General features: G+C 45.1%; 1 protein-coding gene and 1 long non-coding RNA gene across 12 annotated transcripts; one reads left to right on the top strand and one right to left on the bottom strand.

Annotated features, from left to right (window-relative positions):
* The first annotated feature begins 101 nt into the window (after nt 1-101).
* Nucleotides 102-27420, top strand: Eif4e2 (eukaryotic translation initiation factor 4E family member 2). Of its 11 annotated transcripts, none has more exons than XM_075952087.1 (9): nt 126-195; nt 3273-3350; nt 5952-6066; nt 7451-7585; nt 11798-11902; nt 13349-13501; nt 13597-13733; nt 19880-19958; nt 25675-27420. In XM_075952087.1, the coding sequence occupies exons 2-8, from the start codon at nt 3337-3339 to the stop codon at nt 19923-19925; spliced, it is 705 nt and encodes a 234-aa protein (XP_075808202.1). In that variant the 5' UTR covers nt 126-195; nt 3273-3336; the 3' UTR covers nt 19926-19958; nt 25675-27420. The 11 variants fall into 11 exon arrangements, with proteins under 11 accessions (XP_075808199.1, XP_075808200.1, XP_075808195.1 ...); XM_075952086.1 differs by lacking the exon at nt 126-195 and adding an exon at nt 458-675; XM_075952084.1 differs by lacking the exon at nt 3273-3350 and having other exon boundaries at nt 102-195.
* On the bottom strand, nt 27265-27547 carry LOC142837114 (uncharacterized). The gene is made up of 2 exons (XR_012908206.1): nt 27414-27547; nt 27265-27348 (listed from the first exon to the last, which is right to left on the bottom strand). It is a non-coding gene; the product is annotated as an uncharacterized LOC142837114 (long non-coding RNA).

The following is a 27547-nucleotide window of genomic DNA, read 5'->3' as shown; positions in this document are numbered from 1 at the left end:
CCGTTGACTTGCGCCAGGACTAGGCCACCCGTCAGGGAAAGAGGCCCCGCACCCGGCCTGCGCGCCAACGTTCCGCTAAGCGGCCCGTCAACCGGAAGTAGCCGGGCCCTTGACGAAGGGACCAGGCAGAGCGGAAGTCACTCCGTGAGGCAGTGGCGACAGCGGCGGCGAGAGGATGAACAACAAGTTCGACGCGTGAGTGACGCGTGGCCGCCCCCGGGGCCCCTTCCCCCAACCGTCCCCCGGGACCGCTCCCGCCGGGGCCGGGCGCGCACTCAGCCGAGCCGCTTGCTCCCGGGCCGCCGGGGCCCGAGCCTCCCTGCGCCCGCGGGCCCGACGGGGCCGGGAGAGCGCGGCCGAGGTCGCCGGGACCCCTGAGCCGCCGGACCCCGGCGCGGCGCGGGCCGGGGGAGGGGAGGCCGCACCGCCCGGAAGGAGATTTTTTTTCGGACGCCCCGCCCTGGTGGGTGCGGGCTGCCGGCGGCGTGGAGGGGCGGGACCTCGGCGCTTCGGTTGTTTCCGCAGCCTTGCTGCCTTCTCTCTGAACGCGGCTTCCCACCCGCACTCGCTCCGCGTCCTGGGAAGGTCACCTCTCCCTTCTGAACCTCGGTTTTGTCTTCTGCAAGCGGGGACTGTAACAGAGCCCGTGTCGTAGCGTTGGGCAGCTGCGATGAGGTAATGGGGCAGCCGCACTGAGTACTGTGGCCTCTCGAGTACGGAATGCTTTTCATCTGAGATCCTTTCTGCTTCCTCCCCAGCCCCACCCCCTCCCTAGTTCCTATCTTCCAACTCTTAGGGGGCTGCCCACTGCTGCATTCTTTCCAAGTCCCCACTCATCCCTAATTCCAGCTCCGAACAGTTGGGAAGTACAGAGAAGAAATATAAAACTGTTTGGGGAGGAGTATTCCCCTCTTAATGATGCCTTTTTGCATTTAAAAATAATTTTCCTTTCATTTAACAGCACTTAAATTAGTATTTCACAAGAATTGTACCTTTCCATAGTGCTCCTTTTTGTAACGCTCCCTCCTTGTTTAAAGTAATGTTTTCAGAGGCCTACATTTTTCAGCTCTGCGCCCACCAAATGTTTTTGCCAGTACAAAAGTTCCCCACTCTGAACTCTTGCTCTAAGTTCCCTAGTGGTTAGAACCCACCTGAAAAGAGCAGAGCACACTCTACTATGCTTAGAGGTCCTTGTGTAAAATGCTGATAACGAGGTGTGAGGGTCAAGTGGAACCACCTTAGGTGGAGAAGCTGCAGTGTTTCTGGTGTGCAGGAAGTAATGGGATGCCAGCCGGCAAGGCAGCTCTTCACAGCTCTTCATGGTGGCTGAGCGAACTCTCGCTTTCTGAGAAAAGCAGTTGTCTTCTCCAGCCTGCTGCTTTGCTAAGCCCAGCAGGAGAGCAACCCTCTTGGCCTCCCATCCTAAGTCCTGCAGTTCCTAGTTTCCGATCTGCAGCCTTTCCATCCTTCCTTTTCTTAATTGAGCAAATCAAATTGCATCCCAAGAAAATAGTTTTTGGGCCATTTGTCTCAGATAAGGGTGGTTACAATGGCCACTGTCTTAAGACACCTTAGGACTCCTTCAACAAGGCCATGCCTCCTAATCCTTGTAATCCTTTCAGACAGTTCCCCTCCCTGGTGACAAAGCATTCAAATATGTGAGCCAATGGGGCGATTCTCATTCTAACCTTTTTTTTTTAAGCTTTTTTAGGTTAGCATAAAGTAACAGGTTCTGTTATGACTCCTTCATACTTATGTATTAGTACTTTTTTCTCATTCTTTCCTATCCCCTACTGTACTCCCCATGGTCTCGCTCCTCTAACTGATCCCCATCTAGTTGGTTTCCCCCTTCTGCTTTCCTATTATATGTATCATGTTGTCCTCTATTTCCCACTGCCTTTATGATAACTCTGCAGAAGAGATCTTAAGCTCCCCAAGGCTAAGTAACTAGTGCAAGATAGCCTACAGGCCCAGCTCAGCTTTGTTCGTGGTGCCTTGATCAACACTTTGCTGGGTGGCTTTAAATACTTGTAACTATTAGCTATTTTAAGGAGTGGGTCTTTTTAACACCTGCCTTCTAACTTGCAGAAAAATAAATAAAAGCTTGGTTTCATTTGAAATTAGCAATTAGCGATCATATACCCTTGCCCCTAGTTTTGGTTTTGTCATTTCGGGTTCTCACATGAAACCCTGCAGGTTGTAGTCTATTGTTGCATATCTGGAGTCTGCATGCTTTATTACATTTTCTGAAATTTCCCAGGCTGGCCTCAAACTCAACAGAGATCCACCTGCCTCTGCTTCCTGAGTGCTGGGATTAAAGGCGTGTGCCACCACCACCAGGCTAGTTGCCTATCTTGTTATTAATGTGTAAAACCCTAAGATGCTCTCTCAAGAATTATAGTACCAACTATGATAAACTTGGTTTTCAAATCCTGCATTTTTAGATGCCAGGCTTGATTTGGTCCATTTTTTACAGTCCCTTTCTATTGTTAGCTCTTGGCCTATTAAGTGTTTCTAAACCACCCAATTTTATATCATTTTGATTTTGGAGATCTATTAATTCAACATATTTGTTTTGTTTGTGTCTGATGCTAGAGGTATAGTGGAGAATTAGATCAAGTTCTTACCTGCACAGAATTAAGCCTAGTTCAGAAGGTGTTGGGAAATACCTGAACAGAAGCTTGACACTTAGTCTGGACATAAATTGGGCAGTCTGTGGAGTGCTGCTGTTTCAGTGTGACTGTTCCTTGGCTCAAATCCAGCTTCAAGCCTGGAATAGCAGCTTCTGAAAAGTTGGTTGTAAAACTTTTGCCTTAGGTGTAGGCACAGAGAGTGGGTTATTTAGTTAACAACTTCTTCAAGAAATAAAAGCAGGCCAGGTGTGGTGTAGCACCACACCCTTGATCCCAGCACTCGGGGGCAGAGGCAGATGTATATCTGTGAGCTCTAGGATAGCCTGGTATACATAGTGAGCTTTAGGACAGCCATGACTACACAGAGATCCTATCTCATAAAACCGAAAAAGAAAAGTACTGGGACTGTTTCTGTCGTTCATTGGTGAAATGAAACCCTTGCCTCCCATGAAAGAGGTGCTGGGGTCTACTACCAGCCTCACCAAAACTAAAACAAAGGCCAGAGCATGAGGACGCAAAATGAAGTCAGTCTATTAAGGTTCCTATTTGCTGGCTTAGAAAGGAGTCTAAGATGGTATCAGAATGATAATAGCATTGTTTTTTTTTTTCTCTGACTTGTTTTTGTTTTCTGTTTCCTAGTAGTGACTGAAGGAAAACCACTAAAAAGGAAAAGAACATAACATTTTTCTTGGAGCTGGCAAAAATGGGAGATCCTAGGTGACTGTCTTTCTTGACCCAAAAACCTAATGAAGGAGCCTCAGGCTATAGTAGAGATTAGCGGCAGAAAAGAAAACAAAAGTGCACCTATCTCTCGGGTGTGCCCACAGAAGAGTTCTTGATTGGCCTTGACAGTACAGCTAAGACAAATATATTTGTTTGTATTAAGAGCAAAACTGGGGAGTTTGATTTAGCCTATATTGGGAGAGAGTAGAGAATGTTGTCCTGAAAGTGAGTCCTGAAAGGCAGTAAACCAGCAGTGGAGGCATGACTACATGCTAAACATGGTAGGGTGGGCAGAGATTAGGGACTGCACTTAGGGGGACACAGCGGGAGTTGAAGGGGTTCATTGGTAACAAGCAGAAGATGCTTTGGGACATGGAAACAGAATAGGCCTTTGCACCAGGTTAAGGCTTTGTATGCCTTACTCCATAGTTCTTGGAGGACAGGCACTCTGGTAGCTAGTGAGATACTTGGTTAATATTGGTAATTTTTAATCCACAGACCTTTGTCCATGTCAGGCTCATTTTGAAAAGGGAGCTAAACAATACAAGTTTACTCAAGAAAGGAAGTTCATGAGCACTGATGGTGCTTCTGATGGCCGTGCTCATCAGTTCCCTTCTCCATTCCCTTTCTCGAACTAGCTACCCCTTCTTTTGCTCTAAGTCTTGCTTCTTTCATGGACCCTATAGCTGCCTCAGTGTCTAAATCCTTGGTCTTTGCTCTCCTTGATAAAATCAGTGTAGAGAGGAATAGGTTATTAGGCAAACTGAACTGCCTTTTGCTCCTATGCCTTACCTAGTTGGGTCTTGACCAGGGTGGGAATAGGGAGTCTGTATCACAGGGAGTGGCTACCTGAGTATCCCCTACAATATGGCTGCCACATGGGCAGAGCAGGCACCTCAACATAGCTAGCTCATCCATGCTACTATTTATAGGTGTATTTTATGTGTCGATTATTAAAGATTTTATAGACAAAAGCCCTACCACTTTCCAAATGTACAGTACTGTACACCATGTTTATGTCTCTGTGTAGGATGATATCTGAGCTATAAAAGTAGCTTCTGGTAACTGTCTTGAAAATACCCGATTCTGTTTATGTGTATACACTGTCATAGAGCCCAAAAGTGATCCAGGAGAAAACAGATGGGTGAAGGGTCTAATTCTAGAGTGAATGCTATTCTCTTCGTGTTTTGTTTTTGTATGTTGTGTGGTTTTTGTTTTTGTTTTTGCAACAGGGTTCCTCTGCAGCTGTCCTGGAACTCACTCTGTAGTCCAGGCTGGCCTTGAACACAAAGATCTACCTGCATCTGCCTCCCAAGTGCTGAGATTAAGGGCATGTGCCACCATCGCCCAGCTATGAGTTCTATTTTTTTCTCCTTTTTTTTTTTTAAGTATATGTATAAAAGTCAGAGGACAACTTAGCAGGAGTAGGTTCTCATTCCAGGATGTAGGTTACAGGGATTGAACTCAGGACTGCAGGTGTCCTTATCTACTGAGCTATCATGCCAAATTAAGCAAATGGTGCTCCTATCTTTGCCCTAACCTGTTTGATTTTGTCTGCATCTGGTGGGTCTTAGGTGTTTTCACATTTAACTCAGCTTATGAGACAAGAACACTTTCATTCCTCCTTTTTTTAATTTAACCTTTAGTCAGTGTCATCTTGTTTTGAGTGCCAGTGATAGTGAGATGGTGTATGATACTACTCTGAAGAAACCCTTTTACTCAGGCTAGAAAGATGACTCAGTGGTTAGGAGCACTAGCTGCTCTTCCAGAGGTCCTGAGCTTACTTCCCAGCAACCATATGGTGGCTCACAACCATCTGTAAAGGGATCTGATGCCCTCTTCTGGTGTGCATGAAGACAGAACATTCAAACACACAAATAAATAGATCTTTAGAAACCCTCTGACTTGAGAAAGAAACAGTCAGGGAGGAAATGGCTCCTTGGGTTGGAGGCGAGGTGTTTGTCATAGAGAAAGCTTGCTGGGGAGGAGAGGACTATGGCACTGGACATGACTCAGCTTCTAAAGTCTTCTGAAAAACTTTTGGTGTTGTACTTTATTCTAGAGGATAGGTAATAGAAGCTGATAATTGAGAGTCTTACTAATACAGGTTAAATAACAGAGTCACATTTAGAAAACAGAGGAAAGATTTGTGTTTGACCCATTTAGAAATTGATAATTAATTAAATGACTGGAGAAGAAAATAGACCTAAGACTTAGGAGAGAGGTGGGAAGGAGAGGATGAGCAATATATGTAGATGGGCAAGTTTTTAACTTTCAGATGTCAAAGGAATTATTTGCCCAGAAATTCTCATTACTGACTTATTCTTGACAACAAAAACCACCCTTTTACTGCTTTGTTATGCTGCTGATGGGAACCAGAAAGACTGGTGGTTGATGGTTGGGGATCACAGGTTAGCTAATTAATGGTAGTTATTGCTTAGTTCTCCCCTTTTGCCCTTTTCACAGATACATCTCATAGGCCTGTGATTTGAGTGACTTTGGGCTAGTTACATGGTAGTTCTGTGGCCTTATAGTTTTGTTAGGTAACAAGATTAGTTTAGTCATAGAATGACATTAATTTGCTTTTCCACTTAGCTTAAAAGATGATGACAGTGGAGACCATGATCAGAATGAAGAAAACAGCACACAGAAAGATGGTGAGAAGGAAAAAACAGAACGAGATAAGAACCAGAGCAGCGGCAAGAGGAAGGTACGTTTTGGGCTGTAATTCAGGTGTAGTTACCTTTAGCTGTAAGCCTTGGTTGTCTCCTGGAGTCTGTATCTAAAGATGGCAGAGGAACTTGATGGCGGGTACTCTTGGGACCTTTGATTTGTTCTAAAAATAAAAGGTTGAGGGGGCTGGAGAGACTTCCTCCTCCATGTGCTCTTGTGCATATGCACATACATGTGCACACTCTCATGACCACAGTATACTTACAGAGACACGAAAGGATCATGAGACTTGGGGTTCAATTCTTAGCACTGAACACAGGGGAAAGGTATAGAGAGGACAGAAGAGGGTAGCAAAGAGTGCATGGGTCACCAGGTGTGACCAGAGCCTGGTGGGTGCATATATGGAAATGTCACAGTGAATCCTTAGTATGCAGTTATAATTACAAGTTTTAAAAATTTAAATAGTGAAATGACTATAGAGTTAATTTTGGAACTTAGAACTTTCTCTATTGTGGGTCTTGGAGTTGCTTTACAGTATTCTCATGTGAGATGGGGGAGTCAAGGTTCTCAACTGGTGCTTCATTAAAGGCCGCTCAGTAATTCAATCCTACACATTGCTATTTTAGACTCCTCAGTCAGCAGTAGTACACATTAAAAAGTGACTTGGGATAGAGAGAACTTAGGGAATAAAAGACCTAAGTGACCTCAAACTCACAGATCTGTCTGCCTCTGTCTCCCAGTGCTAGAATTCAAGATCTGTAACACCGCCAGGCGGTGGTGGCGCACGCCTTTAATCCCAGCACTTGGGAGGCAGAGACAGGCGGATCTCTGTGAGTTCGAGGCCAGCCTGGTCTACAAGAGCTAGTTCTAGGACAGGAACCAAAAAGCTACGGAGAAACCCTGTCTCGAAAATAAAAAAAAAAAAAGATCTGTAGCACCATGTCTAGTCAGTGTAACACTGTAACATGTTTATTAAGAATCAGAGAAATGGCTCATCAGCTTCAAGCTTGGTGATCTGAGTTCAGTCCTTGGATCCCACAGAGAGAAGGAAAGAACCAACTCTGAAAATTGTTCTCTGACCTCCAGACACACCATGGCATGCATACTCCCACATTTAGTCTTTCACACGTATGCATGATAAGAAAAATAATCGTAATTTAAAAAACAAGGTGCTGAAGAGATGATTTAGTAGTTAGGAGCACTTGCCATTCTTACAGAAGACCAGTGTTTGATTCTCAGCACCCATGCTAAATAATTATAAGTCCTTTCCTGACCTCTGCAAGCAATCCACGTGCATGCATGTGCGTGTGTACACACAAAACAAAAAAACTAAATCTTATGAAAAGGTCAATAAAGTAAATGTTTGGACTCATATCCTTGTGACAAATGCCATGAATTAACTTACCTTCTGGACTTCCCAGGCTGTTGTCCCTGGACCAGCAGAACATCCCCTGCAATACAACTACACCTTTTGGTACTCTAGGAGAACCCCCGGCCGTCCCACCAGCTCACAGAGCTATGAGCAGAACATTAAGCAGATTGGTACCTTTGCCTCGGTGAGTACTTAGTCTAGTGGACTATCCATTGGCATGGTACTTGTCCCTGCGTTTCTGTCACTGTCTACTAGCTTAGTAACCTGTTAAACATTCTGGTTTCCTTACTAGACTGGCTTGCACTCCTAAGATCCTGTTTGTTCAATTCTTAGGTTTATCTTTAGTTTCCACAGGTAACATTTAGATAATCTAAATATGGGAATGGTTGCTTTGATCAGAAAGGCATAATGCAAAATAATAAAAAAGAAAGGGGGGTGTTTATTTTGAAGTTTCTTATTTGAGCAGGTATTTATTGAGTCCTTATATACAGAGTTGTTATAGGAGAGACACAGTTTTATTGTATATGGTATCTGTCCTCATGAAATTAAATTCTGATAAATTTGTGGATGCCATCACTACAGAGTGCTCGGGCTCCTTCTCACCCCAGCCCACCCTTACCTTTGCTCCTGGCTCTTTACTGCATCTGTAAGTTCAGAGACCTTAACTACATGCAACTAATACCAGTGTGTCTTGTTCAACAGAGATTCTCCTGCACCCCTATGTTCAGTCTGTGTGCAGAATCGGTTTTCTGAGCATGGGTCTTGCTGTGTAACCCAGCTGACCTGGAGCTTGCCACAGCCCTGTCTCAAATTCTAGAATTACAGATGTGAACTGCCACATCCAGTTTATCCATTTATTTCTAACACAGAAGCCATCAGAGAAGTTTTGATAATCTGTTATGTGGGAATGTTAGACTAGTTTCCATGTACTGTGACAGCTGCTATGTTAGGAACAATTGATTAAACAGGAGGATCAGAGAAAGAACTGGAGAAAACGTTTTCATTCAGGGTTCTGTTAAATTAGTTTGGAATAACTGTAATAATGTCTTGCATTTTTCTCTCCTATATAGAAAAAATTGTAAAAAAAGAAATGTGAGTTTACCCCAAGGAAACAAGCAGATTTTGTTTTTATTTTCTTTCCTTGTGGTATTAAGAGTTTTGCCATCAATACCCTCAGTATTCACTGGACAAGTAATACAGCCTAAAGTCTGCTGTCATAATCCACGGCCTTAGGAAATGGTTTGTGGCCAGGCATGGTGGCACATGTCTTTAATCTCAGCACTCATGAGGAGGAGACAATTGAATCCCTGAGTTGGAGGCCAACCACACGTACAAAGCAATCTCCAGGACAGCCAGGGATACACAAAGAAACCCTGTCCCAATGAAAAACCTAAAAGAAAGAAATGGCCTATGGTAATAATCCCTCCCAGAGAAATAATGATAACGAATCCTTTTTCAAATCCAAAGCAGTAGCTCCAGTGTTGTTTGGTTGGTTTTGGGGTTTTTTTTTGTTTCCCCCCCATTTCCTCTCCTTCCCTCCCTACCTCCCTTTCTTCCTGAGACAGAGTCTAACTATGCTGACTTAGAAGTTACTATGTAGACCAGCCTGGCCTTGAACTCACCAAGATCTTATTGCTTCTGCCACCACATCTGGCCTAAAGGTTATTTTTTTTACTGTTGTTTATGTGTATGTGTATATATGCATACATACTTGTAAGCATCCTCAGAGGGCATTGGATTCAGTAGAACTGGAGTTACAGGTGGTTATGAGCCTCCTATTGTGGGTGCTGGGGGTCAAACTAGTCATTTGGAAGCACAGCAAATACTCGTAATCACTGAGTCATCTCTCCAGCCCAAAAAGATGGCTTTTCAAAAGTTCCACTTCAAGCTAAAAATACTGCTCAGTGACTCAGAAAAGACCTCTAGGAGTCGTTGCAGCTCCTTTTCTCATCAGACATTTGAGAAGGTGGGAATCCACCTATCACAGAGCCAGGCACCAGCACAAGTTGTGATTTTGTTTGTTTTGAGACAGGGTCTTGCTAGACCTTAATCTGGTTTGGAACTTGTGATTCTTTTGTTCAACTTCCTGAGGAATGGCAGCTGTAAGCCACATTTCCAGCACCCATGTCAGATAGCTCACTACTTCCTGTAATGCCAGCTCCCAGCTTGAGGGCATGTACACAGACACATACAGACACACACACGCACATAATTAAAAATAAAAATCTTAGCCAGGTGGTGGTGGTGGTACACGCCTTTAATCCCAGCACTCGGGAGGCAGAGGCAGGCGGATCTCTGTGAATTCAAGACCAGCCTGATGTACAAAGTGAATTCCAGGACAGCCAGAGCTGTTATACAGAGAGACCCTGTCTCAAAAAACCAATAAATAAATAAAAAAAAAAATTTAAAAAAAAAAGACATCTTTCAAAGTTTAATGCTATTTCTTTTTATTATTTTATTTATGGGAGTGTGTGCACATGAATGCAGGTTCCCACAGAGTTCAGAGGTGTCAGATCGGTCCCCTTGGATCTGGTGTTATAAGCACTTAAAAGCCACTTGATGTGAGTGCTGGGAATCGGATCAGCTCCTTAGGAAGAGCGGTATATGCTTTTAACTACTGAGATCTCTCTCTCTAGCCCCTTAATGCTATTTCTTAAGCTTTTTTATTTTATCTCTCTTTTGGCTTGGATACAAGTTTGTATATTTTGTCTATAAGATCTGGAGACCTAACCATCAAATGATTCTTGCCTAAGAAATTAATATATTTTGTCTCCATCACATCCTTCCATTCCTAGTTCACAGTAAGCCTTGGTTCTCATGAGCTTACTTAGTTTTTTCAATTGTTAGGGTGAGTAAAAGCTTAGATTAGTGCTCACTATATGAGTATGACCACTTAATATTCCAGATTACTGTATGTACAGATAGACCTAGCAGTTACAGAGATGAAGTATTGCTTTAAAATCCTGTAGATGGCATTAGTTCTGACTTTGAAATATAGAAGACATTTCACATGTTCTATTCTGGAAGGCAGCTGGAGAAAACAACTATTTCATGTGATAAGTCAGTTTCTCTTGCTATCTAGATTTAACAGGGGCTTGAATTTTTGCCAGTACCTGTTTCCTGCTACACAATTTCTTGAGTGTGGTCTTGATAGTTACTAGTAGTAACTGTCCATGTCTCCACTTCCTAAAGTGCCTCCTTACTGCTAGTGCCTACAGGTGGCCTCTGTAGATCACAGGGAACTAGAATGATGAATATAAGTGATTTGGGTTTTTTGTTGTTGTTACTGTTTGTAAATTGTGTGTGTGTGTGTGTGTGTGTGTGTGTGTGTGTGTGTGTGTGTGTGTGTATGTGTGTATGTATGCCTACTGAGTGTCTACAGAAGAGAGCATCAGATCCCTGGTGTTGTATTTATAGGCAGTTGTAAGCCACCTAGTGTGGATGCCGTGAAATGAACCACTGAGCACCTTTTGTTTGTTTGTTTTTGAGGCAGTATCTCATTATATAGTTTCATCTGGATGATCCCAAACCCCTAACTCCTGAATACTGGTGAATTACAAGTGCATAAATACATTTGAAAGAAAAATAGAAATCTAGTTTTCTTCAGAAGTTTAAGGTAAATAAAGGAGAAAAAATATTTCAAGCTGAGAGGAGGAATAGAAACCCTAGGCCAGTCTAGGCTGCAGTGAAAGACCCTGTTTAAAGAAAAAGAAAAAAGTAAGATTTGGCTCTATGAGTAGGCGAGTGCAGCCCTGTGGTAATTGACATACCTTATACAGAAGAGTTTCAGTTATGCAAAAAGCTGGTTTTGTTACTGCATGGTGGCAGGAGGTATGCGACTTGCTGCTAGCTGAGACCAGCATTTTTCACCAAGGTTTTTTATTGTTGTTTTTAGATTTTAGGTTTATTTTATCTGTATTAGTTTAGTGTTTGGCTGAATGTATATCTATGCAATACATGTGTGCAATACCCAAAGAAGTCTGAAGAGGGTATTGGATCCCCTGGGACTATGAATCACAGGTGGTTGGCCCTGTGAGTACTAGGAATTGAATCTGGGTGCTCTGGAAGGTCAACAAGTGAACTTGACCGTGAGCCAGCTCTCCATCCCAGAGTTTATCTTCAAAGTGTTGTATGTTGTATTTTTGTTTCCTTTTTCTTTTGTTTTTTCCTTTGATTAAACTGTATTAGCCAGACATAGTTTCTTAAATAAGAAACCATGTCTCAAAACAAATACAGTATATGATAGACTTTTTTCTACCCTACTCCAAATGAAGTGTGCCCCCCAGAGGAGATAGCTGAGGCAGTGTCTCCCATGTTTCTCTTCTTCAGTAACACAGCTTTGTGTTCATGCAAAGAAGAGAAAAAGTTCTTGTACTCTTGGCTCTTCTTTCTGCAGGTGGAGCAGTTCTGGAAGTTTTACAGCCACATGGTACGTCCTGGGGACCTGACAGGCCACAGTGACTTTCATCTCTTCAAAGAAGGAATTAAACCTATGTGGGAGGTGAGGACTTTTGAAAGCAGATTTGTTTCTTTTTGTTTTCTTCTTCTAATTTAAGCCCTACCAAAATGAAAACCATTTTGAAGTTTTCTCTTGAAGCTGTAACATTATTTGATAAATTTTGGAAGTCTGTACCTCTAGGAAAAGGCATTGATGCAATTGCATGTATTCTTGGGTTGTGGCTGCAGGATGACTTTTAAAGATGGTGCTAGTTTAGTTACTCTTGTAAGAGACATCATAACCAAAGCAACTGTTATAAGACAAAGCATTTCGTTGGGGCTTGCTTACAGCTTCCGAGGTTTAGGGCATTATAGTGGCGGAGACCATGATGGCATGCAGACAGTCACAGGGGAACAGTAGCTAAATATCCTGATCCATAGGGAGGGAGGGGGAGAGTGAGAGAGACTGAGACACTGGCTTTGGCATGGGCTTTTGAAACCTCAACATCCACCCCCTAACCCCTGAAACACACTTATTTTAACAAAGCCACACTTCTTAATCCTTCTAATTCTTTCAAAAAGTGCCACTCCCTGTTGACTATGAATTCAAATATATGAGCCTCTGGGGACCATTCCTGAGACCATCATAGGCTCTGTCACTTAAATGGTGTTGTTACAGGGGTAAAAAGCTTTTTAAAATGTTCTTGTTCCCATAGAACTTGTGTTTATGTGTACGTGCTTAGTAGGTAGAAGATTAAAGAGGTAAGAAAAAGCTGGTAACAGCAGACCCCAGAGGTGAGCTCTGATCTCTTTGCAGAGCTGTTACTTAACTACACTCTTGCACTACACATGTTCTAGTGCCAGAGCATTTTCTAGGGAGGAGAAATGTTCTAGAAGATATCAAAATCTTTCCTTCCCTGCAGTCAGCCCTTGTTCACATATCCCTGACTACTAGACATATTCCTCCCAGTGCCCTCAGCATTCTTCACCTGCTTTACATGTTAAGTGTTTCCTCACGACCTGCGTGTGTGCTTCCTCTGAGGGTTCTAGCCATATGCTCTCACTGTCATGTGTGCATATTACAGTAAGACTCGTTAGACTGTGTGACTGTGATTAATTTGTTGTCTGTCTCCTCTACTAGATTGTGTCTGAGTTAAGATCTGAACTTTTGTCTGTGTACTTGATACTTAGTGGCAGTCAGCTTTTAGCAAATGGTGGTTATGGTCTGTGTTTAAAATGGGACATTATTTCACTTGGGTTCCTGAAATAATTGTTCTGGCAAAAGTGAATTCTTTTTAAAAGATATAGTTAGTTACTTAGTTAGTTTGTTGTTCTCAAATGATTTAGATCAAGGATGCCTTTTTCCCTCCTATTTCGTCTCTCAATGATATTGAAGTAATGTTGAATTAGAATGTGACCAGACTGCCCTGGTCTTCAGAGATGTTCCTTTGGTATTCAAAGATGGCACTGTGGACCAGTATTCACCTCGATGCTTTCTCTCATTCTATAGGATGATGCAAATAAAAATGGTGGCAAGTGGATTATTCGACTTCGGAAGGGCTTAGCATCTCGCTGCTGGGAAAATCTAATCCTGGCCATGTTGGGGGAGCAATTCATGGTTGGGGAGGAGATCTGCGGGGCTGTGGTCTCTGTCCGCTTTCAGGTAAGTCAGCCCAGGCCTGTGTTCTTTCTTGTGTTGCCACTGCTACTCTGATTGCTGCTCTGGTGGTTTGATAATTCATTCTGTTCCTCCCTTAGGAGGACATTATTTCTATATGGAATAAGACCGCCAGCGACCAAGCAACCACAGCCCGAATCCGGGATACTCTTCGGCGCGTGCTTAACCTACCTCCCAACACCATTATGGAATACAAAACTCACACCGACAGCATCAAGTACGTGTTGGGGGGCTTGGGGGGGATAGGTCCCTGAGCTTAGCAGAAGTAGCTCCATAGTTGGGCCCAGACACATGTGGTCATACATGACACTGACTTGTGGAGTAGGGCTCTGGCCACTTGCTGAAGTTCTTGTTAGTGAGGCTCCAAGGACCTACTGTGAGGGGTTGTGAAGCAGAACCCCAGTTTTCCTGCCTGGGCTGGCTTCATTTTTACAGGCTGTCTTATCTGTCCTATGCTAACCACTATTTTAAAATGAAAGACAAAGCTCTTTCAGAGGTTCGGTTTTTTTTTTTAATGGCTGTTTTTAAAGACAATTTGATTGAATAATAAACTCCTCTTCCCTGCCCACCCTGACCCCACCTTTGCATGTCTGTTTAACCTGTTAGCTTTAGTCTGTTTTCTTTGTCTTGGGAGATTGACTTCTTATCAGGGATGGTGACTCTCTACTTTCTATGTTTAGAACTCAAGTCTAGAGGAAGTAGGGTAGATTGTGAGCGAGGAGAACGGAAGGAAGGAAGGAAGGTAGAGTCATAGGACAAAGAAGACAATAAGTGTTGTCTACTTTGGGAATCACTGGTAAGGGCTTGCTCCTTCAGGGTTAGTGACAGAGATAAACTCAGGTCATTATGAATAGGTTAGGGAAGTGGCTGACAGATTGTCTCAAAGGAGGATGGAAAGCCAGCCAGGAGTCAGGTCTCTTTATGTTTATTGTCTCCTGTGGCCCTGAGTCAGTATGTGCCTTTGGCAAGTCTCTACCTCTCTGTTTCAGTTTCTCCAGCTATAAGATAAGAATACAGGAATAAATAGTAAGGCGTGGTAAGGCTGGTTTAATCTTTATAACTAAGGGTCATTAGAGCAAGAAAGCTCTTACAGGGCCAAGTATTATTGCTGTCATCATTAGTACAATGTCATAATCATGCCTTTCCTGTTCAAAACTAATAGTGAGCTAGTAGTTGTATCCAGCAGGGATACTATGTGAGACTCTTTCCTATGCGTTCACATAGGATGTTGTGGGTGGAGTTTGCTTCTACCAGCTAGGTGCCAGTTTTTAACTGGGAGTACTGCCATGGGAATTGGTCTGATATCCAGTGGCTAGCTCTGACTCACTGGAGCGACCAGCACTCATTTCCCATCTATGGACCTGGTTGCTTGTCTCAGCAATCCTATATCACTGCTATTTTTCTTAGAGTAGGTCTGTCTTACTCTCTGCTGCAGGATAGACTAGTGTCTGCCCTCCTGCCAGGTTTAGTCCAAGCTCTAAAGGTCTGCATCTTTCCCTAGGATTCTTGTTTGCTAGGTTCCCTTTTAACCTGGTTAGGAAAGGGAAAAGGTCGTTCCATTCACTCCCCACTGTTCTCCCTTTCTGATACCTGGAGGCAGTTCATCTTGACTTATAAAATCCCATGAACAAGTCCTTCCAGGACTTAGAGCCTCTGGAACTCCTGCCCTGCAGCTGTAACACCCTCCTCAAGACCCAGATGTCACTTTCCCTTGCTCCCCACTCTCTTTCCTCTCCCAATGAGCTACCTTTTGCACTTCCACTAGAATGCCAGGCAGGCTGGGCCCCCAAAGGCTCCTTTTTCAAAACCTCTGGAAGCCGCGATTGAATGTGCCATGACACTCTCCCTCTCTGGATGGCACCATCATTGAAGCTGGCATCATCGGAGTCTCTTGTTCTGTTGGCGTGCCACCTGGAAGACCCTTCTGTCCTGGACAAGAGGAACGGAAGAGCATGTTATGCTTTGAGAACAGGCTGACAGCAGCAGCTCCAACAACAGCTGAGATCACAAATAAATGGTGCTAAACCAGCTTGTCTCATGCTCTTGCTCTTTATGGTGCATCAAGATGTGGCCTTTGGATTGACTGTCACCATTACCAAGGGATGGCACACAGACTTCTCCATGCAGGGCCATTCAGGGAATCCACAAGCCTATTGTGTAGTCATATGGTATTTTATTCTTGGACTCTTGTGGTGTGACATAAGGAGGTGACATCTAACAAAGTAAGCCCCGACTGCCTGGTGCTCAAGTGTATTAGTTTCCATCCAGTTAGACCGATGGCTGGCCCAGAGTAGCCGCTGAGTTCAGGTCCAGCTTGAAAGTCTCTTAAGGTTGGAGAAGGGGTATTCTTGGCTTTTCTTTGCTAATTTCCATTTGCTTTTAGTTCATAGAAATCTCTTGCTTGGAGCTAAAGCCCTGCTTCTGTCTGTCTGTGGCTGTACATACATACTTTGCTTTGTGCTAATGGGGTATTCTCTCTGGTGCCAAAGCCGCTTGGCAGCCTCCTCCCTTTCCTTGCAGAGTAGATTGTCTTTCTCTTTGATAGTCTTGCTTGGGGAGAGCCCTTCCTTCCTCCTCCTAGCCCAGAGTTACTGTGCCAGCTCTAGTGTAAGAAGGTGCCTTCATCTTGGGGAAATTTACCCCTGAGGTAATCTGAATGTACACTTGCCTTGTGAGTACTATGGCTTTGCTTATGTGTGTATGCAGCTTGGCTTTCAGGCCTTACTCTGCATGGAAAGTTTCAGCAAGCTTTGTTAGCTACCCCCAAAACTAAAAATTAAAAAGCATTTTTGTTGCTTGAGTGGGAAGTAACTACAAGGTTGAGTTTTCCAGAGTGCCTCGTCCAGTCTATCAGCAGCACGCTCCTTAATACCAGCTGGCTGACTTAATCCTGGTCTTTGTGTGACCCAGGAGTCCACAGAACACACAGTGAGACCTTAGACTCTGTGTTCTGGAAATGTTCGTGCCAGTGCTGCTTCATCACGTTCTCCAAATTGATGTATCTAGAAAAAGGAGATTTGCTGGGATGCAGAAAGCCTGTCGTCTGTTGAGCACATGTCAAACACTGGCTTTCTTGGGCCTTCAACCTTATCTTTCACCGTGGGGTACGTGTGCATTATAGCTGTGCCAGCAAATAAGCTTGATGCCACTTTCCAGAGTTGGTGCCTTTCAGCAGCAGACTGAGGTGAGACCCCTTCAGGTGCCGGCCACTGGTGAGGTGTCAGCACGGCTGCCTTGGTCTCTTCCTTGTGGCTCCCAGCATCTGCTGAGACTCGAGAACACCAGCAGTAATGGCTGTCTCCCACGTCCTCTGGAGATGAGGGCAGCTAAGAGTGAAGGGCATGTGTTTAGGAGTTACTCAGCTTCCTCACTCAAGCATTACCCCAGCTTTCTGTTCTGTGTTTCAGCCAATTTCTAGTGTCTGTCACCTGTGTGTCTTTCCAGCCTTCCCTGATCACCTGCCTGCTGTGGTTTTCTGCAGCATTGCCCCACAGACAAGCTCGTTTGCTTGGTCCTTGTGCTGCTCACTATCCCTAAGAAAGACAGAGCTTACTCACTTGTGTTCGTGCCAGGTCACAGCTCTAGAACTTACCATGTCGTCCGCACTGGCCCCCAACTCACATCAGAGTACTGGGATTAGAGGTGTGTGCCACCGTGCCCAGTTCATGCCTAGCTCATGGCTCCTCATCATGAAGTAGATTTGCGTTTTCATAGGTTTGGGTCCTCACATCAAATGGCTCACTCCATCCTCTATTTGAGGAGAAAATTCATAGCAGCCAGAATTGTGGGGCCACCAGGGTACTGCTGTCCCAAAGGTAGTTAACACAGCATTGTCTTGTGAGAAAATTGCTCTTTGGAGTTGCCTCACTGATTTCTTGTGCATCTGGTCTGGAATAGCAAAAGGGCCTTCTTCCCATAATGGAGCACAGTGCTGGAGAAGACTGATGGGATTTCTCTGCAGAATAAGGGAGAAGGAGAGAGACAGGCCAAATGTAGAGACTTACTTTACCTGGTTGGCTGTCATTGTATTTCAGCATTGGGCTTTAATATGCATATGAGGGCCAGCGCACTCACTCTGTCATAGTTCAGTCATAACTTGGTGGTAGTGGGCCACTTTAGATTAATGGCTGCCTAACCTTGCATTGTACGCTGTGCCCAGTTTAGCAGGTGGCTGAACCCCTTTCTAGGTGTTGAGGGCTGGCTGAGAACAAGGCAGTGGTGCCTGTAGGCTTTGGACATGGGTAGGAGGCATGGACTTACACATAAATGAGGTCCCTCTGAGAATTTGCTTTCTGCTAAGTGAGATTGGATCAGTTGCTGTCACTGGATCTGTTTAGAATTCCCAGTCAGCTGCATTAATCTCTGGTTTGTTTGTTTTTAGATGCTCGAAGCATAAAACAATTTTTAGGATAACTTTAAAGAAGGAAGTTTTGATGTTACCTAATGTACTTGGGATGCCAGGGGAAGGGAAAGTAACTAGAAAGTCCCATCTGGTTGGCCTTTGAGAGTAAGAGTAAATACACCAAGTGTTATATTTCTCCTGAGTCCATGCAAGGAAGTTTCCAAACCCAGAGTCTCCATGTCTGAGCTTAGTTTATTGAGTGTGCTGGAAGGATCTCCAGATCTTCACCCAGTGATCTGTTGTTAGGCAGGTGTAGTAAGGATGGAGCCTTCTGGAAACAAAAGAAAAAATGTGATGGACTTCGATCCTGCTCTGTAATTCCCTGCTGACCTCTAAGTTACTTACAGTGGAAGTTAAATGTTGCTGTTAGAGAAGTTCTCAGGTCACCGTCCAAGCATTGAGTTTTCACTCTTAGTGGAGCTCTCCATTGTCCCTTAGGAACCCAGAGTACAACTCATCACTGTCTCCACAAAGCTTGGAGCTGACAAGTTCTGGCATGCTTCCTAAATAGCCTTAGATTTCCCTTTGAGTTAGTTCTCATAAACTAGTAGCTTTGATAATATTCTGGGGGAAAACATAAATACTGCTATTTTGCAGAGGGAAAATACTGATGAAACTGGGGCAGACATTACGTAGTCCTTAATAACTTTACTTAGTTTTGGGACGTGATCTCACAATGTAGCCCTGGTCATCCTGGAATTTACTATATAGACCAGCTGACCTCAAGACTCTACAGAGATCCACCATCCTGTTTCCCAAGTACTGAGATTAAAGGTGTGTCCCACTTTACCCAGGTCCCCATTCCTTTTTTTTTTTTTAATAAAGAAAAACTGCCTATAGTGCCTGGTAATGAAATATATTTTAGTACTTATAATACTAAATGTGTAGTGAGGGGCATGATGTATTGTCTGTCACTCGGTAGTGTTACTACCTTAAACCAAGAAAAAAAAATAGTTGCCTGGGCTGGTAGTACAGCCTTTAATCCCAGCAATAGGGGGATAGAGGAGGCAGAGTTCTTGAGTTTGAGGCGAGTGTGGTCTGCATTAGCAAACTCTAGACTGGCATTGTGTGATATATAGTGCCTAGGACAATCACTGCTTTCAAACTGAAAAGTGGGTAGGACAAAAATGCGAGAGAAAATGGGGTGGGGAGAGATCCCAGAACTCTGGAGGATCTAAAGTCTCCTTTTTCGTGCAGCAGCGCCTGGCAACCTGTTTGTGGAATACTGGCTGTGCTGTGAGCTGAGTGTGCGTCCCTCCATTCCCACTTCTAATTCCTTCCTAATCACATTTCTAAATTATGTTCACCAAAATGTGTTAATCGGCATGCGGTTGTAATGGGCTGTGTTAACTGGAAATGTTGGCTGCCATGACCCACACATCTTAATTCTAAAGATAGGACTTACAATGGGTGTTTTCAGAATCAGATAGACTCTGACATATTTAGCATCTCAAGTTTAGAAAGGTTAGAAGGTTAGAAAGGTGAAAACAGAGAACATGATCTATAACTGGATTGCGTCTTTGGTGATAATTCTGGTGGATCCCTGGCTTTACCCTCAGGGTCAGGCCCAATGAAGAAACATTGCTTCCACTACCTGTTTCATGGACCCAGTGCAGCAAAGGCAGGGACAGGTGCCCTTGCTGAAGCAAGATGGACATGTTTGTGGGCATGGCTGAGCTTCAACTCTGACCTCAGTGGTCCCCCTTTGCCCCTGTTGAAGGAACCCTGGCAAGTCCTCAAGGGGGTAGTGAAGGCTAGACTTCCTAAGGAAAGCAAGCCAAAAATGCCAGCTGCCTGTCGGTCTAAGAAGAAAGCTGCTGAGACCTCACCACTCTACCCAGCTCGCTGTGTTTCCAGTCAGCATGGAGGGTGTCGAAGTGGGAGGTGGGCTGATGGTGTCTGCTCTCTGTTCAAAGCGTCTGACCTGAATGTGCTGTTGTTTTTTGTCTCTGGTTTACCAGGGCCTGGGAGGAGTTTCATGGCCTGGTGAACAGCAGCGGCCGCTGATCGGACGCTCCCCCTCTGTCTCTCACACTCAGGGTAGGGCCTTGTCTACCTTCTCTGTAACCCCATGACTTACCTCTCAGCTATAGGAGCCCTCTTCCCAAGGGGATGCCCTTCCCGTTTGCCTCCCTGGGTCCTGTGTCTCAGGTCAGCAGACTTCCCGCTTCTGCTCCCAGTTAGCTCTGTGCACCAACAGATCTGAGCTCTCTTCAGATGGTAACTTTTCATGAGAGTAACTGCACCATTGCGTCCTATTTTGTTCATCTATGGCCATTTTTAAGCCATCTCCCAATATTCTGTAGCTAAGGGACCGTTCCACAGGCCCCAGTATGGGTTAGGTGAGAGGTATGTTTCTCATTTGCTGCTGCCATCTGTCAGTTGTGAGAAAACAGTGTTGTAAATTTGGTTTCCACAATGAAAGTCAGCAGACAGGTGGATTTCAGGGTTATGACCATGGTGACATGACAGAGATGGACCCCAGAGTAGGGAAGGCTGGGCCCACTCCAGGGTCTGCCTACCTGAGTATTTGCAGTTCATCAAGAGAGTGTCTAGTCCATGTGGGTCTCTAGAAGAGGGAACGGGGTAAGTTTAGCTGAAAGGAGAAGAATATTTTCCTCACTTAGACGTCAGGCACCATGAACCTCTACAGTAGCTGCTTCAAGAGCCCTCTTGCCCCAGGAAGGATTGAAGGTTTCCAGAAAAGTAGACCTGCCACTCTCAGATGAGCTAAACGAGGTTACACTGTGGGGAATAGAAGCAGGCAGCTGCAAGTCTGGGTGCTGCGTGGTGTGGTGTGATCTAGGACTAGTTGCAAGATTCCTGAAAATGGATGGTGTTTCCAGCTCCTTTTTTTTTTAAAAAATAGGAGGTGGGTATGGAGGGTGTGTGTGTGTGTGTGTGTGTGTGTGTGTGTGTGTGTGTGTGTGTACACAACACCTTGGCTGTCTGCCTTCACTTCCACCTTGTTTGAGACAGAGTCTCTTGTTATTCGCCATTGCATACCCCAAGCTAACTGGTCCAAGAGCTTTCAAGAGATTTTACTCACTCTGCCTTCCTTATCGGAACATGAGGATTACAGACTTGCACCATCCTGCCTGGCTTTTTATGGGTTCTGGGAATCCAGATTCAAGTTCTTATGTTCGTACAGCAAGCACTTTGCCTACTAAGCTATCTTCCCAGCTCTTGTTTTGTTTTGATAGGGTTCACGTTGCCCAGACTGGCCTTGAACCCACTGTGTAGTTGATATAACCCTCAGCCCCTGATCCTCCTACCTCCACTTCCTGAGGGGTTGTATTATAGGCATGAGCTACCACATTGAGCTCCCTCTCCCCACCCCGACTTTAATAGCTTGATTCTGTTATAAATTGAGTTTTGATCAGTCATAGTGATTCACGCCTACACTCTTAGCAATTAGAAAGCTGAGGCAGGAGGATTGCTAAGAATTGAGACCAACCTGACCTACATGTGAATTCAAGGCCTACCTGGGTTATGTTGCAATCTTGTGTGTCCTCCCCTGCCTCCAGCCCAGGGGCAGGTGGGGAGGGGGGTAAATTCTTTTTTTTTTCTTTTTTTTTTTTTTTTTTTGGTTTTTTTTTTTGGTTTTTCGAGACAGGGTTTCTCTGTAGCTTTAGAGCCTGTCCTAGAACTAGCTCTTGTAGACTTGTAGACCAGGCTGGCCTCGAACTCCCAGAGATCCACCTGCCTCTGCCTCCCAAGTGCTGGGATTAAAGGCGTGTGCCACCACCACCCGGCCCTAAATTCTTTAAACTAGAAACTTTAAATGACTTCTTCCTTCGCAGACTCTAAATTCTTCCAAGTGAAATACCTTTGACTTGTCTGGAAGAGTCATATTTTTGCATGATCACTACTGTATATTCCTCTTTGTAGCCCTCCATGTCTTTATGCACTTGATGGTTCAGGAGGAGTCTGTGAGGAACATTCTAACTGAAATCCAAGACGCCCATCACAGTACCGTTAACAAACTTGAAAAGACCTCATAGTCCATCTCTACTGGTTGGATCTTGCTTTCAATGAGAGAGGTGTTCCAAGATGTAGACACCTGCCACACAGCGTCTTAGCCTCCTGCTCCTTTCTTGCTTTGCTATTTTCCTGTACAAATGGATCATGATCTGTAAAGAAAATTGATAGAAAACTGCTGTTTAGGTAATCCTAGCTGGGCAGGGTGGCACCTTAGTCCCAACATGGCAGAGGCAGGAGGATTACTGAAAAGGCCAGAGTGGGCCACATAGTATAACCCTTGCCCCCACTCCAAAATAATGAACATGATGACTCATATATATGCCCCTAGCACTTGGGAGACAGAAACAAGGGCATGAGGAGTTCAGGGTCATTTTCCCTCACAGAGCAAGCTGTGCTACATGATCCTGTCTCAAAAACCAAAACCATACGTGCATACATCGTAAACTTGTAATTTTCCCCAAATTACTTGCTATGTTTATATGTTACATGTTTACACATACTGAGACTATTTTCTCTAACTTTGATTATGCAGCCGTGGCTTTTAATGAACATACACTAGGTTGATGAGTGGACCCTGGCTACCTGATCACTGGACTAGCATGGACAGTGTGTGTAGCTTGTCAGGGCCGCTGTCATGATTGTTTAGTAAGACACGAGATTAAAATTCACTCCCATTGAACCTTGATTTTACAACTGTGCCAACTCTTCAAGGAGAGAAGAAGGCGGCAAAACCACCCACCAGGGTAGCCCACAGATAGCCAGGGATGAGGCAGGTGTACTCAGGGTAGCAGGTCACGGTGAACAGAGACTTGCAGGGGGCAGCATTCACCTGAGGACCCAGAGTCACTTTGGTGCTACCACTGGCACAAGTGCAGAGATGGACACTTGCAGAGGAACACATCCTTCTGAGATGTGCCCCTCTGCCCAAGGAGTTAACCCCTCCCTTAGCCCACTGTTCCCAAAGTTAGAACTTGAGTTAAGTGACTTTTGAAGCAAAGAAAATTAGAAAGTCATTTGGGAGTATTTGGACAGTAGTTTCCCCAAGGTAACTGGGACTATGAAGTTAGAAACCAGTTTGAATGGGAGTCTCTGGTGTTTCTGAGATCTTATCAAGACCATATAATTGAATTCATAAGAACTCTGCCGATTTCCTCTCGGGCTCTGGGCCTGGGTACTCAGGTGTCCATATGTTCAGGCTACACCGCTCAGTCACACACCACCACATCATGGCCAGGGGGCTAGTTGCTAATGTTTCGTTGTTGTTTGGGTGATTGGTTGGTTTGATTTGGTTTTTGGTGGTTGTTTTAGAAGAGCAGAAGCACAAATAGGTGTATGGCACTCACCTATAATCTTAGCACTAGGGAACTGAGGCAGGAGGTCATCCAGGTCTACATACCAAGTTCCAATTCAGCAAGGATCACATAGAGAGAGCCTGTACCCACAGCAAACAAAGGTAAAGCAGGACAAGTGCAGGAGAAGCCACTGACAGCCTCCGCCACTTCCTTTCTTATTCTCCTGTCACCTAACTTCTTGTTCCATGGCCAGAACCCGACTGAATGTAGTTCTTAGTCAGGGAAAAAGTAGACATTCTAGAATTACTTTGGGGAAGACTGGTCTACTGCTATAGATCTTGCCGCCGTCCTGCTTCAGCTTGTCCTGGCAGAGCCTGCCACCTACCTTCATTGCTCTTTGTTTTTCTATTAATCTGGGAAGAGGCTCCTGGGTTATGGCTCTTCTAATCTTCCTTTTCCATCTTGCAAACAGACCTTCAGATGATAGGACTGCTTAGGTTTTCTTACTAGAGAGAGGCCTCTGATGGGAAGTAACTAGACTACTGCCTGATTGTTGAAGGGACATGGAGCAGAACTCTCCAGTGGCCTGCACAGAGGGAAGGGCGTTTCTGGCCCAGCCCCAGTGCTGATCAGTATTTCCCTGAGGTCCTCTTCCTGCCCCCTACCTGTGCTAGATCCAGAGACTCAGCTACCCATCTCCTTACCCAGGAGACAGTCCTCTGTCTCTCTTCCTGAGTTGGAAAGTCTGGTCACTTTCCCACTGCCCCGCCTTCCTGTTTGTCCTCCCAAGAGCAGACTTGTTTTTGTCCAGCCTTGTCTGGGCACAGAGGCGGCTCTGAGAGGGAAGAAGTGGGGCAGAGCACACTTCCTGTGGTCAGTTTAGCAGGTGGAACATGTAGAAAAGGTGTCATCTGAAATGCGGGCTTAGTGACTTAGCACACCAGCTAAGAGTTGAAAGAACCCTTGAACATCACTTCCTCATGTGCTCCTCTGTGGCATGGTTAAGGTTCCTTAGCATCTTTTGCTGGCCTCTTGTGACACTCCAGGAATCAATGGTTGCCAATTAACCTCGTGTTCAGCTGCTTAGATGCAAACAATTGATAGGTGAGCCACAGGGTCATGTGTGTCAGTTAGAGAAAGGCCATTGGAGTTTGGAAATCATATCAGTTTCTTCCCAGTTCCCTCGAGCAGCTCACCCATCTCTTGGCATATAGAACAGTGGGGCTCTTGGTCACTGTCAGCTTGTTTTCAGTAGCCAGTGGCAGTAGAGAACTGCCATGTGGCTTCCTGAGCATACTCCCTCTTCGTTGTTGATTTACTCTGGACCAGTTGTCAAAGCCCAGTTACATGTAGCAATGTTAAGGAAGATCCAGATCAGTTAAGTGCTACAGCAACCCTTTAATGGAAGAGGAATTGACTTCAGAAGCCTGAGAAATGAGAGTTTGTTTCAGAGTTTCTGGTGCGTTTAAACTCAAAGCTCTGGGCTAGGGCAGCAGCTTAAAGTCCCTTGCCAGGGAAACCCATGGGATTTTGAGGTTCGGTGATATGAGCTGCTGAGCTGTGGCTGGATTTCTAGACAAGACCGGTGGTCAGGGCTGCCTGCACCCAGTAGAAGGCACATAAGACCATACTGGGGCCACATCCCATGTTCCTCTTTCAGGAAAAGCTTTTCTGCTGGTAGCAGGGCACACCCTCTGGAGATGCTGTTCTGTTTTAAACTGGGTGGGCTGTGGTGGGTGGGGTTTGTTTATTGCTTGGGCTGATTGTGTCTTCCTCCTCCCTGTTTCGTTTCACCTGCTCACTTGCCTTTGGGCCCTGTTGTCCCACCTTAGGTGACTTTGTGTGTTCCAGAGTTCCTTTTTTTAAATTCTATATTATATTTATATTTTATGTATGAATGCTCTGCATGCCTGAAGAGGCCATCAGATCCTATTACAGATGGTTGTGAACCACCATGTGGGTACTGGGAATTGAACTCAGGACCTCTGGAAGAGCAGCTAGTCCTCTTAACTGTTGAGCCCCCAGAGTTCCTTAAAGTATTATATCCAGGCAGATGAATATGTATGTAGCCTTTCTTCTCGCCCACCTCCACTGAAGATAGCTGCTGTGTACCCACTGCTGTGTACTAGAGATTGCTGGTTGATCTTGGAGATGTTCCCGTATTAGCAGAAAGCTTCTCCCTTTTTAAAGCTAGTGTCCAATTGTGAGAATGTGCATGTATTAATATTTCACCTGCATTAGGGAGTTACCAACCTTTTGCCTTTCCAAGCAAAAAGCTGGCAGTTTTTGTGGGGACTTTTAAGGCATGTTGCTGTTTGATTTTAGACTGGCAGGGAAGGGCTGGGTGTGGAGAGCTGGAGAACTGGTCAAGTCCTTTCCCGTGTGTGTGTGTGTGTGTGTGTGTGTGTGTGTGTGTGTGTGTTTATATCTAGATGGTCCATATATTGAATACTCTTATTTTCTCCCTTTTTCTCTTTCAGGGACAATTCAAGCTTTCGAAATACAAAAATCACATTGTGAAAGTGCACACGCTGGCAATAATCCTTTTCTGTTTGTGTGTTTGTCTGAAATGGATGCGAGGCTCAGGCAGTCCTTCTGTCTGCTCACTGAAGGGCTGTACCTGAGTCTTGTCTCCCCTTCTGCACTCATTCCTGGAAGACGGACTCTGCTAGACACCTTCCAGCATTGCTGACTTTATAAAACAGGAAACAATGGGGAAAATTTGACTTTGTAATAGACAAACACTTTTTTAATGGGGTTCTGTGCAGGAGTGCAGCTATTTTCTTGCTGTGTGCTATCCAGATGCCTCTTGGCATCCTGCTGTACAAAGGACTTGATTACCGACCACATGTATGTGCCCTGTGCTGAGTCCGAGCTGAGCGTTATCAGTATTATGAATGCTTGCACATCCAGGAACCGAATGCCTCTTCCAGCTCTGCTGTTAAGTTATTGTGTGTTCCTCTCCCCCAAGCCCACCACTCTGAACGTGTGTTAGGATGTGACAACAGCCTAGGGTTCTGTGTTCTTTGCGCCTTACACCTCCAGTTCCCTTCAGTGGGACTCTCCTTCTTAGGCACTGCAGCACTTAAACCGTGATCCTGGGCAGCTCTGGTTTTGCTGGTATCTGCCCTGCAAGAGAAGCTGGAGAAGAATGCAGTTCAGTCAGAAGCTAGATTAAAGTGTAGATCCCCGTGTGGGGTTGGAGCTGAGGGCAGTGACTAACCCCAGCCTCCCGTACGAACGGGACTTGTGTACAGAGCGTGGTCTGTAGGGCTTGCATGTCCCTCGTGGAGGAGAAAGTGACAGCTGGTTGGTGCCACATTACACTCTGTGTAGATCCGACAGTGCTGACATGGACATCTGAAGAAATGGCAGCCTTGCTGGATGGTTTCATTTGATGGCTGTGTCTGTCTGCTGTGGTTGGAAAAGACTTTTGGTCCTCGATGCCTGGATGTAAACAAACTGTCCAGATCCCCAATGCCCAGAAGGCTCCTGCAGGCATGTCCTCATCAGAGAAGCTGGGTGAGCTGACTCTGGGAGCCTAAGGCCAGAGAGTTCAAAAGAGCACCCAAGATCAAGTAAGAAGTGGGCAGCTACAGCAGCTTCAAGTAACTCTGAGTACTGGGCTCTTGGGAGCCAAGATGGCAGTGCCTTAAATTAAGGCCTCTCTCTAAAGCAGAGCACTGAGCCTCCCGGTCCTCAGCCATGGTCCCAGGAGTTCTGACCATAGCAGCAGCTGCTTATATCCATCAGACTCTTCCAGCTTTCCAGCTCCTGAGCCCCCCCAAGTCACTGCTGTCTGGGGATGCCTTTTCCAGAGTGCAGGGCCCGAGAGGGGAGGTCTTTCTGCTATGGGTGAAGCCATCTAAGAAGGACGTCCAGCCACGAGTGAGACTCCAGGAGCCTGAAGAATGCCTTCTGGGGTGACTGTGAAGGGCTCAGGCAAAGGCTGCCTCTGGAAGCTTGGCTAAGGCAGGGGGCCTTCACATTTGCCTGTGCTCAGGTCACCTCAAAAATTCCAAAGAGCAGACATTTGGACTTGCCTTCCTTTGGGCATCTCTGGTGTGTGTGTGTGTGTGTGTGTGTGTGTGTGTGTGTGTGTGTGTGTGTGTGTGTGTTCATGCATACATGTGCAGTTCGTTTATGAATGAGGCCTCTGTGTGTGTGTGTGTTCATGCATACATGTGCAGTTCGTTTATGAATGAGGCCTATGTCAGGCCTAGTGGTTAGATGTTTTGTTTTACCTTTTTAAAATCTCATTTGTTCAAACATTTGAATCTCCTATGTTTTCTAGAGCTGCTCGTCTTTTCCCATCCTCTTGGTCATTATAGTATTTGACAGTTGGGCTTTTCC

This window comes from Microtus pennsylvanicus, chromosome 17 (assembly GCF_037038515.1).
Source record: "Microtus pennsylvanicus isolate mMicPen1 chromosome 17, mMicPen1.hap1, whole genome shotgun sequence".
Lineage (NCBI taxonomy): Eukaryota > Metazoa > Chordata > Mammalia > Rodentia > Cricetidae > Microtus > Microtus pennsylvanicus.
Note: the sequence above shows the minus strand (reverse complement) of the source record. Positions and strands in the feature narration are given on the sequence as shown.

Coding starts and splice junctions, on each gene's coding strand:
- Eif4e2 (XM_075952080.1), top strand. CDS start 176: ATGAACAACAAGTTCGACGC. Junction 7,586..11,797: donor AGATTGGTACCTTTGCCTCG/GTGAGTACTTAG, acceptor TTCTTTCTGCAG/GTGGAGCAGTTCTGGAAGTT. Junction 11,903..13,348: donor GAATTAAACCTATGTGGGAG/GTGAGGACTTTT, acceptor CTCATTCTATAG/GATGATGCAAATAAAAATGG.